General features: G+C 46.4%; 1 protein-coding gene across 1 annotated transcript; it reads left to right on the forward strand.

The window, feature by feature from the left end:
- The first annotated feature begins 4,729 nt into the window (after positions 1-4,729).
- AMER3 (APC membrane recruitment protein 3) lies at positions 4,730-13,053 on the forward strand. The gene is made up of 2 exons (XM_002685201.6): positions 4,730-5,453; positions 10,023-13,053. Exon 2 carries the CDS (start codon positions 10,041-10,043, stop codon positions 12,462-12,464), a length of 2,424 nt encoding a protein of 807 aa, XP_002685247.2. The 5' UTR covers positions 4,730-5,453; positions 10,023-10,040; the 3' UTR covers positions 12,465-13,053.
- The last annotated feature ends 6,026 nt before the right edge of the window (positions 13,054-19,079 follow it).

Consider the following 19,079-nt stretch of genomic DNA (forward strand, 5'->3'; position numbering starts at 1 on the left):
TTTATTTTAGAAGAATGAGAGTATAGTCCTGTTCTATCTACTCGTATGACTAGATGGGACCCTCTCAGATGGCCTATTGATAATACCTGCTCTGACCCTGATTATAGATTCAAATTTTCTTTTCAGGTCACTCAAACTCAGTCAGAATGATGACCTAAGTCTCAATCAAAAACTGTAACCTCTCATCTGTTTAAAGGAAAACTCCCATAATAATGGGATGGACCTATATGGTTAGCATCAGTCTGTGGTCATTTAAGGTTTAAGGCCCCCCCCTTTATCCTGGGGACAAGTAAATTATACTGGAATAATCAACCTAGTAACACTAGAAAATTGGGCTAAGAGTCTTATATAATTTTCCTAAAAATAAAAAAATATTGGTACAGAATAGACTAAATAAAATGACATAAGAATGTACTGTGGTACACCTAATGTAAGTTCTAGGCTTAATTCTCACTTAAGTCTTTAATAATACTGCCAATGATATTATTTGTATTTGCCAGTTTTACAAGATTGTTGTTTCTTGCAATGACCAAATATGTAACTGAGTCTTCAATGAAAATAATGATGACTAGGAGACTTGCAGTGGTTGATGAAATATATAGTTTTGTATACGATCAATGATTGTAATAGTGGAACTCTAGATATGGGAAGATGTAATAAGAGAGAATATTTTCCTGGACAGAAGACAGGTGTCCAGAGATCTTTAACTATTAAAGACCCAGTCCAGTTATAGCACATTGAGTGGCCTATCAGCAAAACCTTCTTCAGAACTAGGAATGAGCCATCCTAACAACATGGGATGAAATGGTCATTAAATGCCTCCCAAATTATGGTCAAATTTATGACTATGAGGGGGGCCTTACAAATACAAATTGGTGCTTGCCAAGGGCATTTGCCGTTTGTCTCTCTGGAGATTGACTCCTGTGCTGCTGCAGCTATTGACCTGCAACATGTCCTGAAGGAAGTTCAGGGTGGAGATTGAGCACAATTGTCCTTCTGGTAAACTAGTGGGACAGGTCTTTAGATAGCTAGATATTTCCAGGAACTGCTTTCATAATCACAATGTTTGTGTCTCCTCATATCTAGAAAAGCGCTAAATCCCTACATGGCAACATCAGCTTCTCCCGATTAGCAGAAAACCTTTTGTAAAATAAGTGCCTGATTGCATGAACTCCTTCTTCACCAAAATCACATATATTGACATTCCCCAACTACCTCTTTGGGCCAGTTTCTCAGTTATCTGTACTATCCCCTGGGCTCTGGCCATCATTTTTCCCCAAATAAAACTCATGACTCTTATATTGTGCATATTTTAAAATCAACAACTCCTTCTAGAGTATTTTTAATTTCAGTAATTGTGTTGTTCATTGCTGGTTGCTTATGTTTTATTTCTTCTAGGTCCTTGTTAAATTAGTTAAAAATTTCTTGCATTTTCTCATTCTATTTTTGATCTTTTGAAAATTCTTTACTATGTTGTTGTTCAGTCACTCAGTAGAGTCTGACTCTTTGCCTTCCAATGGACTGCAGCATGAGAGGCTTCCCTGCCCTTCAGTATCTCCCAGAGTTTGCTCAAACTCATGTCCATTGAGTCGGTGATGCCATCCAACCATCTCATCCTCTGTCATCCCCTTCTCTTCCTACCTTCAATCTTTCCCAGCATCAGGGTCTTTTCCAGTGAGTCAGCTCTTCACATCAGGTGGCCAAAGTATTGGAGCTTCAGCTGCAGCATCAGTCCTTTCAATGAATATTCAGGACTGATTTCCTTTAGGATCAGCCTTTTCGACAAAACCCTTTGGACAAAGAGCCTTTGACCTCCTTACGGTTCAAAGGGCTCTCAAGAGACTTTTCCTGCATCACAGTTGTAAGGCATCAATTCTTCAGTGCTCATTCTTTTTTATGGTCCAGCTCTCACATCCATACATGACTGATGGAAAAAACCATAGCTTTGACAATATGGACCTTTGTTGGCAAAGTAACGTCTCTGCTTTTTAATCACTGTCTAGGTTTGTCATAGCTTTTCTTCTGAGGAGCAAGCATCTTTTAATTTCCTGGCTGCAATCACCATCTGCTGTGATTTTGGAGACCAAGAATATAAAGTCTGTCACTGTTTTCATTGTTTCCCCATGTATTTGCTATGAAGTGATGGGACCAGTTGCCATGATCTTAGTTTTCTGAATGTTGAGTTTTAAGAAAGCTTTTTCATTCCCCTCTTTCACCTTCATCAAGAGGTTCTTTAATTCCTCTTCACTTTCTGTCATAAGGGTGGTGTCATCTGCACGTCTGAGGTTATTGATATTTTCCCCAACAATCATGATTCCAACTTATGCTTCATCCAGCCCAGCATTTTGCATGATGCACTCTTCTTATAAGTTAAATAAGCAGGCTGACAATATGCAGCCTTGACATACTTCTTTCCCAGTTTTGAACTAGTTTGTTATTCTGTGGTCAATTCTAACTGCTGCTTCTTGACCTGCATACTGGTTTTTCAGGAGGCATGTAAGGTGGTCTGGCATTCCCATCTCTTTAGGAATTTTCCACAATTTGTTGTTACTACATATACATATAGGTTGTTTATATATAAATATATTTTATATCATGTATAATTATATAGTTTTTATTACATATAAATACATATTTATGTTATTTATATGTTTATGTATACATACATATATATATCTGTGTGTGTATATATATATATATACAGTTTGTTTTGGTTTGGGGTTTTTAATACCCAAAAGCAAAGATGTTTTTAAACTCTCTAAAAGAAGGAAGTAGATGGCTTAGAATAGCTCTCACTGACAAAAGGGTGGCAAGCAGAGCATTGACTAGATCGATTATCACTCATTGGAAGAAGTTAATCAAAAAGTGACAAGTTTAAGGAATATAAAAAGTCTTTGTAATGCTGTAATTTGGAAGAAGGGAGCCCATAGTTGGAGAGGCTAAATGTTTATTACCAGTTGTTGTTTTTCAGTTGCTCGGTCATGTCTGACTCTTTTTGACCCCATGGTCTGCAGCATGCCAGGCTTCCCTGTCCTTCACTGTCTCCTGGAGCTTGCTGAAACTCATGTCCATTGAGTTGGTGATGCCATCCAATCATCTCATCCTCTGTCATCCCCTTCTCTTCCTACCTTCAATCTTTCCCAGCATCAGGATCTTTTCCAATGAGTCAACTCTTCCTATCAGGTGGCCAAAGTAGTGGAGCTTCAGCTTCAGCATCAGTCCTTCCAATGAATATTCAGAACTAATTTCCTTTAGGATTGACTGGTCTGATCTCCTTGCAGTTCAAGGGACTTTCAAGAGTCTTCTCCAACACCACAGTTCAAAAGTATCAATTTTTCAGTGCTCAGGTTTCTTTATGGTTCAACTCTCAACTCTCCATACATGACTACTGGAAAAACCATAGCTTTGACTGTACAGATCTTTATTTTATTACCAGTAGTCATGTACAAATGTGAGACTTGAAGCATAAAGAAGGCTGAGCACTGAAGAATTGATGCTTTCAAATTGAGGTGCTGGAGAAGACTCTTGAGAGTTCTTTGGACTGCAAGGAGGTCAAACCAGTCAATCCTAAAGAAAGTCAACCCTGAATATTCATTGGAAGGATTGATGCTGAAGCTGAAACTCCAGCAATTTGGCCACACTATGTGAAGAGCTGACTCATTGGAAAATACCTCGATGCTGGAAAAGATTGAGGGCAGGAGGAAAAGGAGACAGCATAAGATGAGATGGTTAAATATAATCACTGACTCAATGGCCATGAATTTGAGCAAACTTCTGGAGAGAGTGGAGGACAGAGGAATCTGGTGTGCTGCAGTTCATGGGGTTGCAGAGTGGGACACAGCTTAGCAACTCAACAATAACAAATATTTATTAACTTTAACTGGTGAGGACTGTGGAGCCTAGGGGATCCGACACATGATTCAAGGTTATTTGGTGATAAGGCACAGATCCACCTTTGTTTTTACCTAATAGGGTGTAAACTGATTCAGGGACCTTTGAAGGCCAGAAACTGTTGGGAAGTTCAGGACTATACTATCAACATGAGTGGAGGGGGACTTCTGGGATAACAGTAAGTCAGTTACTGGGTAGAAAAATGGTTCAACTCCAAGAAATGTAAGAAGGGGCCTCACCCAAAGGTGGTTGGTGACCCTCACTGAAGGAGGGGCGTGTGGTAGAGCTCTTGAATGGGGTGACTGGGGTGGGACAATCTCAAGGTGACTGAAGTTAAATTAAAGAAGGCTGCTGCCCTATGACAAATTCAGCACAGACCAAAGGTAGTATTCAGGTTTTTTTTTGAAATAGGAACAGGGAGGGAGTCCACCATGCTCAAAGAAAGGAAAGGCCTTCATCATCCACGAATCCCTGACCTCTCTGGGGACTCAGCTCAACCCTTGGCTGAAGACTCCTTCATCCCAGAAGGAAGACTTCTTCCTCCCAGAGCTCCCCACCTGCACTCTTCTGTGCTGCTTGGGATCAGTCCCCTCATCACATCCCGCATCCTGCCCCACCAGTCCCGTGCTGCGCCCCTCACACATGCTCCTGGCACTTCTCTCTGAGCCATCCCAGAATTGCTTAATCCATATTTTATTCCTACATCCGGTGTGCAAACCCTCTGCCCTCCGCTCAGTGGGGAGAGAGTCCTCAAAACACTTCCGCCCCTCCTGCAAGACTTCGGTGGCCCACAGTACTAGCAACCCCACGCTGTGACTACCTGAAAGGGAAGCATCTCCTTACTTCTCATTAATAATCTAATCGGGGCCCAAGAAAGGTACTCCATACGGAAGATTCATGGAAGAGTGCCCCACATCTCGAGACTGGCCTTCCCCTTCTTCCAAATCCTCTCTGAACACTGGGTAGGACTCGTGGCTAGGCCCTTCCGAGATGGCTGGGGTTAAACTTGCCAGGCGCTGCGGGCTGTGGGGGTTAGGGGTACCCACACCTGCGCACTCTAAGGAGTTCTGACCGTGGCTGTGGAATACAGTATATGGTCGAGGGCGACAGTCATGATTGGATGACTGTCAGTCTGGGGTGCACAAGAGGCTGGGCCTCAGGGATGCAAAATCACAGCCCTGCGGGGAGTTAGAGAAGCACCGAGGCTGATATCAGAATACACACGAACAAAGCGAGACGGAGGTACTGCTAGAGCAGCCCCCATTCGGCCCCGCGCGCGTCACCTCTCCGACTACTGGGTGGCGGCGGACAGGCTCCCGGCCCACCTCTGCCCCGCCCCGGCCTAGTTGCTCTCTCGCGGTTAACCCTTGCGGGCGCGTTTCCTGGAACGGCTGCCCAGCGCCTCCAGCGCCGAAGGAAGGACTCGGGCCCTCCGCCTCCCCCGGGTCCTGAGTGGGCGCCAGGCGCCGGGAACTGACCGTGGTGCTGATCGCGCAGCTCTGTTTCGGGCGCGGCTCCCAGACCTGCCAAGACCGCATACCGCGACACTCCCGGCCTCAGCGGTAAGTCGCCAAAGCCCCGAGGATGTAGGCGTGCGTGGAGTGGGGGAAGGGAGTGATTGGGGAATTTTTGTGCGATTTTCGTGCAATGGGCGGGCTGAGTGGAGGAACCAGTGTCTGCACTCTGTCCACTCCCTGGTGCCCAGCGAAGATGATGTGGTGTCCGGGAGAGATGATCAGTCTGAGCTAGGGAAAGGGGAAACCTTCTCGAGGATGGGGTCTTGGGAACGGACGAGTAAGACCGGAGGCCCATCTTCTCTCCACTGGGCAGGCCAGGAATATCCAGACATTCCGTTATAGAAAGTGGACCAGGACCTTCGGTCCCCAAAGGTCCCTTTGTCTCCCCAACATGAGGGTTGAGTGAATTGGTAATGTTCAAAACAGTGCAGTTTCTGCTTTATCCCCAATCTCACACCCACCCCAGAACACAGAGACTGTCCCTCCCCACAATGGCCTTCACTCCATCCATATGGAAGGTTTTGGCTTCGACAAGGTAGCCTATTACAGAGAAAAACTACTGCTCCACACATATCCTCTCCACCCCAATGTCCAAGATGTCCCTGGGTGGGGCTCGCCTCAGAAGCCCCTACTCTTATCACCACTCACCCCTTTGTGTTTCATGTTTGTGATCTCCTGGATATTGGGGGGTGGGGCAGGGGAAATCAGGGTAAATAACAAAACTATTAGCCAAAATTTTTGTATTTCCAAACTATTTCTGTTGCATATGTGTAACTCCAATGTTTTTATTTTGCCCCATGAAATACGCAATCATTTTCATGTTCAAAAATGAAAGAAAAGCGTAGAATTACCTTACCAAAAAGAAAAGAAAATTCCAGGCAGTTGAGCTAGTTAGTCATAATGTAGAAAAGCAGCAAATGAAATTACTTCATTTTCTCAATTTGCAACAAGTTCACATGCATGTGCATGCTCTGTGTAAGATGCTTCAAGGGGAAGCTTTCACATGTGGGAAGTCTCTGCCACCACTTTCTTTCCACTGGACCCTCCACTGGCTCCTAACTGACCTCTCTGCCCTTTTGCCTCTACTTTACAATCTTATTCACAACTAGAGTGATCTGTAAAAACTAAAAATTGGTCTTCATGGCTGGCAAATAATGGGAGAGTATCTATCAGGTCCCCCTCTAAGAGGGTGTTTAGCCACAAGACAACAAAGCAGAACGTGCATTTTTAAAACTGAGAACCTGGACACATATGGCCTCTGCCCTCAGGAAATGAGAGTGCCAGCACCTGGGTGTCTAGATAAATCCCACTGTGCCCCTGAAAATTATCAAGAAAGATGCTCAGCCTGACTCCAGTTGGGTAGTGGATCCTTTGACCACTTAGGGAGTTCCCACCCATGTCACATATGGACTGCAGATTTCCAAAGAGTCAGGATCTGGTAAAACATTTTAACATGGAAACTGAATGGACTGAACACACACTGAATTTCAGTGAAATAATCTTTATCATGCCTGGTTGAAGTTATTTTTGAGAGTACAGTAAGAAAAAGGTTTTTCTAAAACATAAGAAAAATAACTGCATAATCATAATAAATATCTCCAAAATTTCTTGCCATAGAAATTATACTACCTTCAGTTACAATTTTTCTAAGTTTGCATGAGCTATACTTTTGCTTTTAATCTTCATTTTCATTTTACTTTCCAAAATTTCTTACAAAACATATTTATTATTCAATCTTTAGATTTCCCATAAAGGGGAAATTGAGTTGTTTCATATAATGTCTATCACAGTTAAGAACACAGGTTTAGTATCAGACAGTCTTGGGTTCAAATCCTAGCTCTGTTGCCACCTGTGTGAGGGCCAATCCATTGATTTTTCTGGATGTTAAATTCTCCTTTGTTAAATGGGGTTACAGCAGTATGTCCCTTATAAGCTTATGGGCTAAGCATTCTGCCTGGCTACCACTATGCTGTGTGCCCCAAAACCCATCAGGGCTGGGCTACAAAGGATTGGGAGAAGTAAGAATGGGGTCTGCAGGTACGGGTTTGGAAAGGCTTGGGCACATGCTACATGCTACCCAATAGGAGGCAGAAAGACAGCTGACCCACTGTCTAGGGTCCTGCCACAAAGAACTGGGCTACACCCAGAGCCAAGCCTGGGTTCTGCAACTTTCCCTTGCATGGTGCCTGCTCCTTCTGCTCTCCTCTGGTCAAAAGTCCCAGGTGTTCCTCTACTGGGGAGGAAGCATTGTTAAGGGGTGGGAGTGGGATGGAGGTGGTGACATTTGCCCCTGTGAGCCTGTGCAGTGCCACCTTTGCCACCTCTTCTCATTCTCTTTGGTTTTAATGTTGCCAGTTGGGCTGGGAGGAAGCCTCTCCACTCACTTCCCAGGCCTCATGTTAAAGCATTTCTGAGACTCTCTGGAGGGGGCTGGTAAGCCTCTTTGGCAGTGGGTGTGAAAGGCATGCATACTGACAGAGTCACTTGCTTGCACACCTGCTCTATTCCTTCCTCACAGATTGTGGACTAAGGGAGAGTGAATCTAGGTGCTCCCTATGGAGAACCAAAGAAATCAGCCCAAGCTCTATACTCTCTCCCTGGTCAAACTGCCAGAAGACCAACTGGCAGTCCCTCACTGCCAAGGACATGTGGAGACAGTGAGACAGATGGAGCCTGAGAGCTGGATACCTGTGAGGTCCAGTAAACCAGGATGGAGGGATTGGCTTAAGGGGGTGCTCTTCACCCCTGCCTTCTTCTTTTTTTTTTTTTAAAGAGTTACCTTTTATTCCGTGGAAATTTTTAGGACTTCAAGCCCAGGAGGCAGCATCCCAAGTAACCATTAGAGAACTGCTCCAAGGAATCGAGAGTGGGAACCAGGCTATATAGAGGATTTGCAACAAGGGGCAGGTAGTATTAGTGTCAAATGATTATTGTTAATGAAAGAAAACCAGATATCCCAAGTTAAGGAATTTGGTGCTTTTCTAGGTATGGGAAGATGCAAGAGTCTGGGCTCACTGAAATCATTCCTTTGATATGCTATCTGGGGCAAGTACCCTGTGTTTTCACATCCTGACTTTCCTCAGGGCTCAGTGGCTCCTCCTGGAGTGCTGCAATCACTGATGATGGTGACATCCTTTGATTACGGACACAGTACTGCCTTCTTTTCATGTGTTCTCATGGGTTTCCAAACTCACCCCAAAGGTAATACATTTAAACTAGACCACTGCTTCTCTCCCCCAAACCAGCTCTTTTCACAGGTCACTTCCTTGCCTTCATTCACTTCTCATCCTCTCCACTTCAGCTTTCCCTCTTTTTTGATCCCCCTAACGGCTTGCATCCAGGCCTCAGTGTTTATCCCCCTAATGGCATGTATTCAGGCCTAAGGTTTCTAGACTGTTTGTCTTTCTTTCTTCAGTTGCTGAATCCTGATGTTTCTTCCTTTGAAAGCTCGTAAGGCTTTACTCTCTTTATTTTGCTTATAGTTACAGCCTCCATCTAGACCTTATCTCCTTACATCTGGTCCATTTTACTGCCTCTTGTGAGTCCCCTCTGTTCAGAACCTCTCTCATGGTTTAGTCCATCCTCCACTCAGACATCAGATAAATGGTCTCAGACCACCAAATTCATTATGCCATTGCTTCCACCTGCTCCCTCAGAAGACTTCTATAGCTCTTTATTGACTCAGGGTAAGGCCAGACTCCCCAACTGTGCCAACAATGATCAACTTGTTAACACTCTTACCACTTCCCCACTCTCAAGTCCAGGGAAGACATCAATAAGCGATTCCAGCATTCTTTCCCATTGAGCTCAGACTGGGCATCAGAAACTTTCTCTGGATGGCACTCCAGGTAGCAATGCCTGTCAGTTAGGATATGCACAAAAGACAACACGCCTGATCCTCCAGCACATGACGAGCTGTGTATGGCCAGTCTGTCTATTCCTGGTCTCATGCTTGTCTCCTCTCTTTTGCTTTCTGCCACATTGCTGTCTCTCTTCTTCTGCTCAAGCTCTGTGTGCAACATGAAATGCTTAGTTGTGCCTTGCTTGCCTGATGGGTAAAGCAATCCTGAAGGGCCATGGGTCTTCCCCTTCCACTGATGACCCATGGCACCCAGCCCTGGAAGCAGATTTCCTTTCAGCTTTGTTGCTTACATGAAGGAAGCAACTTACTTATTGACTTCTCTGCTTCATCCACTCAGAAGGGCCGTGATACCCTAAGGATATGGTGCTATTGGTATATCCAATAAGGCCTGGATATGGTAGGCTAACTTGCCCAGACAAGCTTTGAAAGGATTCTTTAGTGAGTCACAAGATCTCACAGTACACGAACATCAGACCCTGTCTGCTCTCATTTTGGCTCCAACTCTGTGCCTTTAAGCATGTGACTTAACTTCTCTGAGTATCAGTTATCTACAAAGGCTGGAGCAGTAAGTGTGGGGGTGGGACTGTTCCTATCTCCCCCTCCCCTTGCCTCCACAGAGGATCCGAGCTCAGATGTCAGAGCTCAGCTCCCATGCCTGTGTGAGTGGGGCAGGGGGCGGGGTATGGGGTCAGGTTTTCTAGAACCACAAGCCTCCATCCTAGATATTGAGTGTCTCCTGCTTTCCCCCATAGCAGCGGTGACACTGCAGCATGGAGCTGAAGAGAGGCAAGACCTTCATCAAATCTAGCCTGCAGACTGACCATGAGAAACCTCCAGACCCAGCAGCGACTGCCCTGACCACAGAGGATGCAATCTCACTGGGAGGGCAGCAGCTGCCCCACAGTGAGAGGGGCCCCCAGGTCAGTCCCAGCACCCAAGGATACAACAGATGCTCTGATCGGGAAGCCCAGCCAGACACCAATGGAGGGCCTGCAGCTCTCTGTGGCACCACCTTCAAACTGGTTCGGAAGAGCAAGAATCACGACAGTGTGCCCAGGGCTGACAGGGCAGCCACAGCTACAGGGCAGCTGGTGGGCAGCGCAAGTTTCCCAGGGACCCCCAGCAGCCAGCGCATGATTGACTACCGCCACTTTGTGCCCCAGATGCCCTTCGTACCAGCTGTGGCCAAGAGTATCCCAAGGAAGAGGATTTCCCTGAAACGACCCAAGAAGTGCTTTCGTAACCTATTCCACATCCGCAGAAACAAGACTGAGAATTTGCCCTCAACCAAGGGGGAGGGCTTGTCTTCTCCCGAGGGCCCATCAGAGACTGGAGGGCAGCGAGGCATAGCCTTCCTCCCCTTGGGCGAGGAACTGGGCCTGGATGGCCAGTGCCAGGACCTGTCTGACAGTGAGTTCCTGCCCGACTCTTCCTTTGACCTCTGCAGGGCCCTGTGTGAGGACGTGGCCTCACTGAAGAGCTTTGACTCACTCACAGGCTGTGGGGAGATCTTTGCAGATGAGAGCTCAGTGCCATCCCTGGAGCTGAACGAGGGCCTGGCGAGCCCTGCCCAGAGATCACAGGCTTCTGACAGCAAGACTTTCAGGGGCCCCTTCCAAGGCAGCATAGAGCAGCTGGCATCGCCTGCTCAGAATGAAATGTCTGACTTTGCCAAGTTCTGGGACCATGTGAATCACTCAGTGAGGCAGCAGCAGCATGCCCTGCTAGGCCCGTGGCTGGGAGGGCCCCAGGCATCAGACACAGACCAGCCCAGGCCAGATGCAGCTAGGCTGGCTGAGCTCCCTCTGTGCCCATGCAGGGATCCCCACAGCAGCTCCAAAGCCAGCTCCACAGACACAGGGACCCCCAAGAGTGAGCGGCCGGAGTCTGTGTCCACGAGCGACGAGGGCTACTATGACTCCTTCTCACCAGGCCTCGAGGAGGACAAGAAGGAGGCCCCGAGCCCAGGCACACCCACAGCCGCCTTCCCCCGGGACAGCTACAGTGGAGACGCCCTCTATGAGCTCTTCTATGACCCTGCTGAGGGCCCTGGGAGTCCGAGCCTGGATGACGACTTGTGCGTGTCCGAGAGTCCATCGGGGCCGGCACCGGGAGCCCCATTGTCCATGTGCAGCTTCCATGTTGGTGCAGAGGAGAACCTGGCTCCTGTTCCAGGCCCAGACCTACTCAGCCAGGGCTTCTTACAGAGCTCTTGGAGGGGCAAAGAATGCCTGCTGAAGCTCTGTGACACCGAGCTGGCCATCACCATGGGCATTATCAACTGGCTCCGCCGGGGCCCGGAGCTCCGTGCCTTGCCTGCGTCAGCTCTTAGAGAGCCGGCAACTCCCTCAGGAGGACTGGTGGAGAAACCAGGAGCTGGCTCTGAGAAGATGGGCCTAGGTCCAGTGAAACTGGATGGCAGGGGGCCCCAGGCTTTAGATGCAGGTAGAATCTCTGTGAGCTCTATACCCAGCAGGAAGGAGCTGTGGGCATGTTCAGGTCCCAAGGGCCTGCTTGCTGGAGTGAGCAAGGTCCTAGCCGGGGCCAAGCAGGAGACCAAGTCTTCATCCTGTGACCCCTCTCTGGAGTGTGTGCCAGTCTCTGGGGAACGAGGGACACAAGGCCACCCTGAAGGCTCATTTTCCCCTTTAGGGTCTGCAGCCGCCATGGGATCCAACACATTCAGGAAGAACAAAGTCCCACACCCATCTGTCTGGCCTGGCTCCCAGGAGCCCAGGCTGCCTAGGAACCTTGGGTGTTTCCAAGGTCCCTGGAGGCCAGGTCCTGGGGGAAGCACCATGGATTCAAAACTCACCCTGACAGGCTGTGTGGCCCAGGTGGAAGCCCTACAGATCAACCCAGACTGCCAGTCCCCTGCTGCTCATCCCCCAAGACAAAACACAGGTAGTGGGCTCTGCGGGAAGCCTCAGGCCAGGGGCCCTGACATTCTGCAACAGGAACAGCCTAATGGCTTCCCTAACCTGGCTGCCATCTGTGGCCTGCCCTCCCTGGCCAACCCACTCCACATCCCACAGGACCAGAGATGCCCAGGAAGCATTCTGGATCTGAGTCAGCTCAGGGAGGAGCCCACCACGCTGAATGTCCAGGCCCATGTCTCTGTGGAGGACCGGCCCCTGCAGCTCAACTCAAGGGCAATGGAGCAGGCTGCACAGAGGCGCCAGCTGGACTTGTAGTGTGCCTCTGCCTGGGATCACTTGCCAGGAATTCTGGCCCTCACTTCCAACAGCTAGTGAGAGGGGCCCCACCTCTGCAAGTGCCCAGAAAACCACTGCAGCTTTTCGGATCACAAGGGATCCTCTGCAACCAGCAGGAAGTAGGGGCTACCAGGACAGCATGACAGAACCCCAGCTTTGGAACAGTTTTGCATCCTTGGGATCACATTCAGGAGAGTCTAAGACCCAAATCTCCATCCTTTGTTCCTGATGTGAGGACTGGAGGACAGTATTGGGGGGAAGGGAGTGTCAGTATTCAGACAGGAAGAGTGGGGCATTTTAACATGGAGGCATCTGTGCCTAAACCCAACAGCTCTGCCAGAAGAGGTCCTGGGAAGCCCAGGGCCAAGGACAACTGCAAAGCTGCCAGCACTCTCAAAAATGTTCCTCACTGATTTCCTCACACACACACACAAATGAACAGTCTAAACCCAGGTGTCTAAACAGACATGGGGATGTTTTGGGGATGGAAATAGTACATATTGTAAAGGGCACATATTGTGCTGATAAGTCTGCACAAGAATTGAGAGTAATAAATGTGAATGAGGAATCCGAGACTTGGGTAGAAGCTTGAGACTAGGGGTTAGCTCAGTAGTGTATTCTCACCCCACCTCCAGAATGAGCAGCCATAACTTATGGTTGAAGGGCTGAAGGGCCCTGAAGGGCTAAGGGAATCAGAATCAGGACCAGCCATCTTAGCAAGAGCCTTGAACCAGCAGATGCCATGCATTCCTGTGCAACCTTGCCAGGGCTGGCCAGACCCTGGAGACCCCGAACAGTGGGTGTTCCCTGTCACAAAACACCCCATACAAACAATGGTTTCCCCTCATTTGTGCACTCTAACTGATCTGTGGGTGGCAAGACGCTCTTGGGGAAGAAGCTGTCTGATCCTCCACACTGCCATTTCCACCTTCTGTGCTGCCAGCATCCTAGCTTCCTCTTTCAGGAAGGCTCACTTTTGAATGAAGCTGTATCCCCCAACCCCTCAAAAAAATCACAACATTTGCACAGCACCAAACATTCAGAATCACAAAAGGAAAGGTGGGGCAGGAAGGGCAGGTGTCTGTCTGGCCAGCCTCAGGGCAGCAGACCAACGGCAAGCTCCTTGACGGGGTCTTCTGTGATTAGATGCTGCCTGAGGTGCCCTGTTTCGTAGAGGTGAGGGGGGAGTGTGCTACAGGCAGCTTTGGAGCTGTTCCTGTTGCAGAATGTCAGGGCCCCTGGCCTGAGGCTTCCCGCAGAGCCCGCTACCTGTTTCTTGAAGAGGTGCCATGGGCCCAGTGATGAGGGAGGGATTCCAGACAGAGAGATGTGGTCTGACCACAGGCTGGGGCCACTCCTGATTGTCCGAGGCCTTGTTTTCAGGCTGGAACATGCTCTGCAGCTCTCATTAATAACTGTTCCCTGGGGCCTGCTATGGGAGGATGAGGGCAGCAAATGGGAGGCTCAAAGGGACATGACAAAGCTCCTGACCAGGCCCATTGAGACAGGACACACGGAAGGCCAGGGCCAGCATTCCTGGGAAGCCACACTTGACCCTTCGTCCTAGGACTGTCACAAGTGACAGCTTTAGGGGCCTTGACATGAGCAGGTGGTGCATGTCAGCTGCTTTCCTGGTTTCTTACATGGAAACCAAGGCCATGGTGTGGATGTGACTTGCCCACATCATCCTCAGCCAGCAAGTGGGGTCCAGTTCTTAGCAGCCCCCACTGCAAACACCCCTCTCAAGGCCTAAACTCCTTCCTTCTTTCAGGATACAGATGTCTGGGGCCTCTGGGTGCCAGAAGTACACCTCCCTGTTACTTTGTACTGCACCTGAGCAGAGCGAGTACCCAGTAAATACTGCTGCAAGAATGAAATACCAAAAAGTTGTGCATGGTTTTCTGATTTCTTGCTGCCTGTGGGCCTGGGGTCTAGAGAGCAACAGAGTTGGGTTTAACTTGGTTGAATTTCTGATGAAGACTTCCTTGATATGACACAGTGACACGTGGAGATGTGGAAGAACCAGCCCAGCCCAGAAGTACTGGGAAGGGTATGAACCAAGGTGGTCCCAGGACTCAGAGGCCATGGCAAAGAGGATGTACAGTGACCCAACAGCAGGGAAGCAGATATAAAGACCTGGGCCACACCTACCTGCCCAGTGGCTCTCAATCTGTGGAGGATCTTAAGCAATGCTGGCACCGCAGAGATTATCCTTCAGCAATCTGAGTAGCAGACTCAGCAGTGGTCTGCGAGACATCTTGCTGGGAGAGTGAAGGAGGCCATGTGGTCTTCCTCTCGTGTTTTGTGAGCCAAGGTTCCCTCAGCCCATCTCCCTTTCTGTACCCCACTCCTCAGGCTGCCTTTCCCAGCAAGAGGGATACAGGCAGTGCCAGTCTGAGTCTGACCGGGCTCCACAGGTCTCAAGTGTGTCCTTGAGGTGACCCACTGCTAGGAAGAGGGGAACTTTGGGAGTCAGCTCCTGGGACAGGTGTCTAACCCAGTGATGAGTGTGGAAGAATTCTGTGTGGGGCACTTTCAGAACTCTGGTCAATTTCCTGTCCTTCTATTCACACATGGCTGTGGAAGTTATAGAAAGTTTTTCCCATGTAAAGTAACATCCTGAGAAGAAAGTCCAGTTGTCCCCAGCTCACAGCTGTCCCGGAGTCACACAGTGGTGGGGGAACTGATATTCACCCTGGCGCCTGGGCACTGTGCTTCTGCCCTTCCAACCTTCTGAGGTTGAGTTTGAAAATGGGAGCTGCTGTAAGGGATCCAGGCAGCCTCGCAGCTGAGCCTGACAGTGGGGTGGCTGGGTGGACCAGGAGGGCGGGGAAGTGAGCAGAAGGTGCTAGAATGGAAAAGGGGGTGAAGGCCAGCACAGGTTGGGGAAGACCCTGCAAACTACATTGGGGGTACTTCTTACATTTCCTGGCTCTTCATTTTATTGTTTACTTGCTTATTTATATGAAGTGAGGACTGATACACCGAATACAGAACAATGAAAACTAAGTTTCTTCTAATTCCTCTCTTACCCCTGTTGTTTTGATTCAAAATCAATTTCCATTCACCACAAGCAATCCAAACAATGCCAAGTGCAGAGCCTTAGCTTCCCTGTCCTTCTTGAAATTGGATGTGTCCTCAGACCCTTTCTGTGCCCATGACATAAATACACATGACTTGCACCTTTTTTTTTTTTTTCACTGCACACACATCATAGACATCTTCCTTGGGCTTAGCAGGCATCAGCAGCATGCAGGTTCTCCACTCTCTTGAACAGCTTGCACAGCAGTCTCCTACAGGCGGCAAGTAATTTAGACACTCTGCTGCTGATGGATACTCAAGTTAATTTCCCATTTTAGCTGTTACAAACAATATTGCACTTCTTTTTTGCCTAAATGTTCTCTCTGAAAGTCCTCTTCAAAACTATGAAAATGAAACTTAACAAGGAAAAGATGCATTTTTTTAAAATGACCAGTGAATCCTGCTTCCATATCCCCATCCCAGTGCCGAACTATCTTAAGGTCCTGGTGTTGTTAATGGCCTGAGCTTCATGCTCATACCAACATACTACATGCCTTCATGTCTGGAAGGGGAGAGGTTGGTTCTTTTGTTATTATGTGTAAGGCCTTGGAATTTGTCATTTTCCTCCTTACAAGAAAAAGGTGGACAAACTGAAAATCCATGATTTTCTTGACCTGTCAAAGAATGAGATCACAGAGCAAATAATCTCTCTGAAGCCTGGAGACACAGGTACATCCAGAGAATGAGGCAATTGAGACCTGGAGCAGAAGCTTCAAGATTATGAAGAACTGGTAGGAGCATTTAGGGAGTAATTTTGATAAACTGCTATGACTCAGGAGGCAGGTATAAGGGGTTTGGCAGTAAATGGGGTGCCCATACATTCATGGCTTTCTTCCAGAGACCATTTTATATTTTCAGGGTGGGGACAAACGTCCCCTCATGGGCCTGGCAAAGAGAGAATAGCCATTGTGAAACCTTCCATATCCTTCTCCCTAACAGGCCTATGTAAAGGGGGGATATCTCCCCCTAGGGGGAATATTTTGAAGCCTTTTCCAAGCTGAAAGAAGGGAATTCTACCCAATCCCAGACATTTCCAGCCTTTCTGTCTCACTTAAGAAAAACATAGACAGATAGAAAGACAGAAAAAAAGGGATAGTTAACCAGAAGAGGATTCCAAAATAAAAACCAGAAATGGTGAGCCAGAAGGAACTAACGTTTCAGAAGGCTTTACCCCACCCTGGCATCACAGGTCTACAAAAGATTGAGACTGATTAGAAGCTCAGAAGATAAGGGCACATTCTCCCACTTCCAACTAAACCTATCTCCACACTAAAAAGCCTCAGTAATAAGAACTGTGGATGAAAACTAAAAGAGCTATGAGGCAAAGACTCACTAAAGATCAGAAGAAAGGGGAGCCACAGAGAAACAGAGCGAGGGAAAATAAGCCCATTACAGTAATACAAAGCCTCTGGTGCTTATATAAGAAATAAGGAAATAGTCCGCCTCTTAGTCAGATTAACATAAACCCACACACTAAAAACCTATTTACTTCACTACCTGTTACCCTATACAATCTCTGACTTTCAGGCGAAAACTATTTGCTAAAGGCAAAAGGAGACAATGTCTGAGGAACAAAATATTGCCAGAACTAGTCACAGGTATTGGAATTATCACATTAAAGATTATAAAATGAGTGATTAATATCCTGAGAGTTCTAATGAAAAAAGTAGACAAAATGCATCTATCAGAAACGAATCATGAAGAAATTAAAAATCTGAGGAGAATAGATCTATAACTAGCAAAGAGACTGAGTCAGTAATTTTTAAAAAACCTCTCAATAACAAAAGGCTCAGGACAAGATGACTTAACTGGTGAATGCCATCAAATGTTCAAGGAAGATTTAACATCAATCACCCTGAAACTCTTACAAACCTTTGAAGAGATGGGAACAGTTTGTAACTCATTCCATGAGGCCAACACTGTCCTGATACCAAAGCCAGACAAAGACACTACAAGAAAACTACTATTTCTTATGAATATATGATACAAAAATTCTCAACAGAATAGTGGCAAACTGAACTCAACAGCACAGTAAAAGGATTACACACATCAAGACCAGGTGAGTTTTGTTCCTAAAGTACAAGGATGGTTCAATATATGAAAAACAAAATATGTAATACTATGCCATTAATAAGCTGAAGGAAAAGCGCATGTGATCATCTCAACTCAAGCAGAAAAAACATTTGATAACACCCAGAAGCCTTTCGGAGAAGGCAATGGCACCCCATTCCAGTACTCTTGCCTGGAAAATCCCATGGACGGAGGAGCCTGGTGGGCTGCAGTCCATGGGGTCGCTGGGCAGACAAAATGATTTTAAAAATAAAAAATTCTGAAGACCCACAAAAAAAAACTGCTAGAGCTAATAAATTAATTCAGCAAAGTTGAAGGATTAAAAAATCAACAAATATAAGTTGAAATTTTGGAAATTTTGAAAATACACTAAAAATGAACAATCCAAACAGGAAATTAATGAAACAATTTTTAGCATAAAAGTAAAATACTTTGGAATAAATATAACCAAGGAGGCAAAACAATCATACATTGAAATAATATTTCAATAATATTTCAGCAATAAAATATTGCTGAAAAAATTTTAAGACACAAATAAGTAGAAAGATAACTTATGTTCATGGACTGGAAGATTTATTAATTTAATTTTAGGAATTGAATTGAATCTGTCTTTATTATGAAAAGTATTGCTATTTGAACAATATAAAGTGTTCAAATATTTAAACACAAGCTGTTTTCTACTTATTTAGGTTCTCTTTAATTTATGTTTTATAGTTTTCATAGTAGAAGGCTTTCACTTTCTTGATTAATTTTGAAATATTTTATGTGATTTAAAAATTTTTATTGGAGTATAGTTGATGTACAATGCTGTATTAGTTTCAGGCATACAGCAAAGTGAATAAATTATACATATGCATAAATTCACTCTGTTTTAGATTCTTTTCCCATATAGGTTAATATGGAATATAGAGTAGAGTTCCCTGTGCTGGGCTATCTGTGTTATATAGAAGCTTCCCGCTAGTTATTTATTTTACGCATGGTAGTATATATGTCAATGCTACTTTCTCCATTCATTATCCTCTCTCTTGCTCCTGCTGTGTCTACAAGTTCCTTCTGTACATCTGTGTCTCCATTTATTCCCTCTAAATAGGCTCACCAGTATCATTTTTCTAGATTCCATATATATGCATTAATATATGATATTTGCTTTTCTAACTTACTTCACTCTGTATAACAGACTGAAATTTGTTCATTTTATGGCTTGAGTAATATTCCATTTGGGGCTTCCTTGGTGGTTCAGTGGTAGAGATTCTGACTGCCAGTGGAGGAAACGCAGGTTCAATCCCTGGGTCAAGGAGATCCTCTGGAGAAACAGATGGCAACCCACTCTTGTATTTTTGCCTGGGAAATCCTCCGGACCGAGGAGCCTGGCAGGCTATAGTCCATGGGGCTGCAAGAGTCAGATGCTACTTTGTAACCAAACAACAAAAACAATATTCCATA

This window comes from Bos taurus, chromosome 2 (genome assembly GCF_002263795.3).
Source record: "Bos taurus isolate L1 Dominette 01449 registration number 42190680 breed Hereford chromosome 2, ARS-UCD2.0, whole genome shotgun sequence".
Taxonomy (NCBI): domain Eukaryota; kingdom Metazoa; phylum Chordata; class Mammalia; order Artiodactyla; family Bovidae; genus Bos; species Bos taurus.

Excerpts from the sequence above, each read along its gene's own strand:
- AMER3 (XM_002685201.6), top strand. The coding sequence starts at position 10,041 with ATGGAGCTGAAGAGAGGCAAGACCTTCATCAAATCTAGCCTGCAGACT.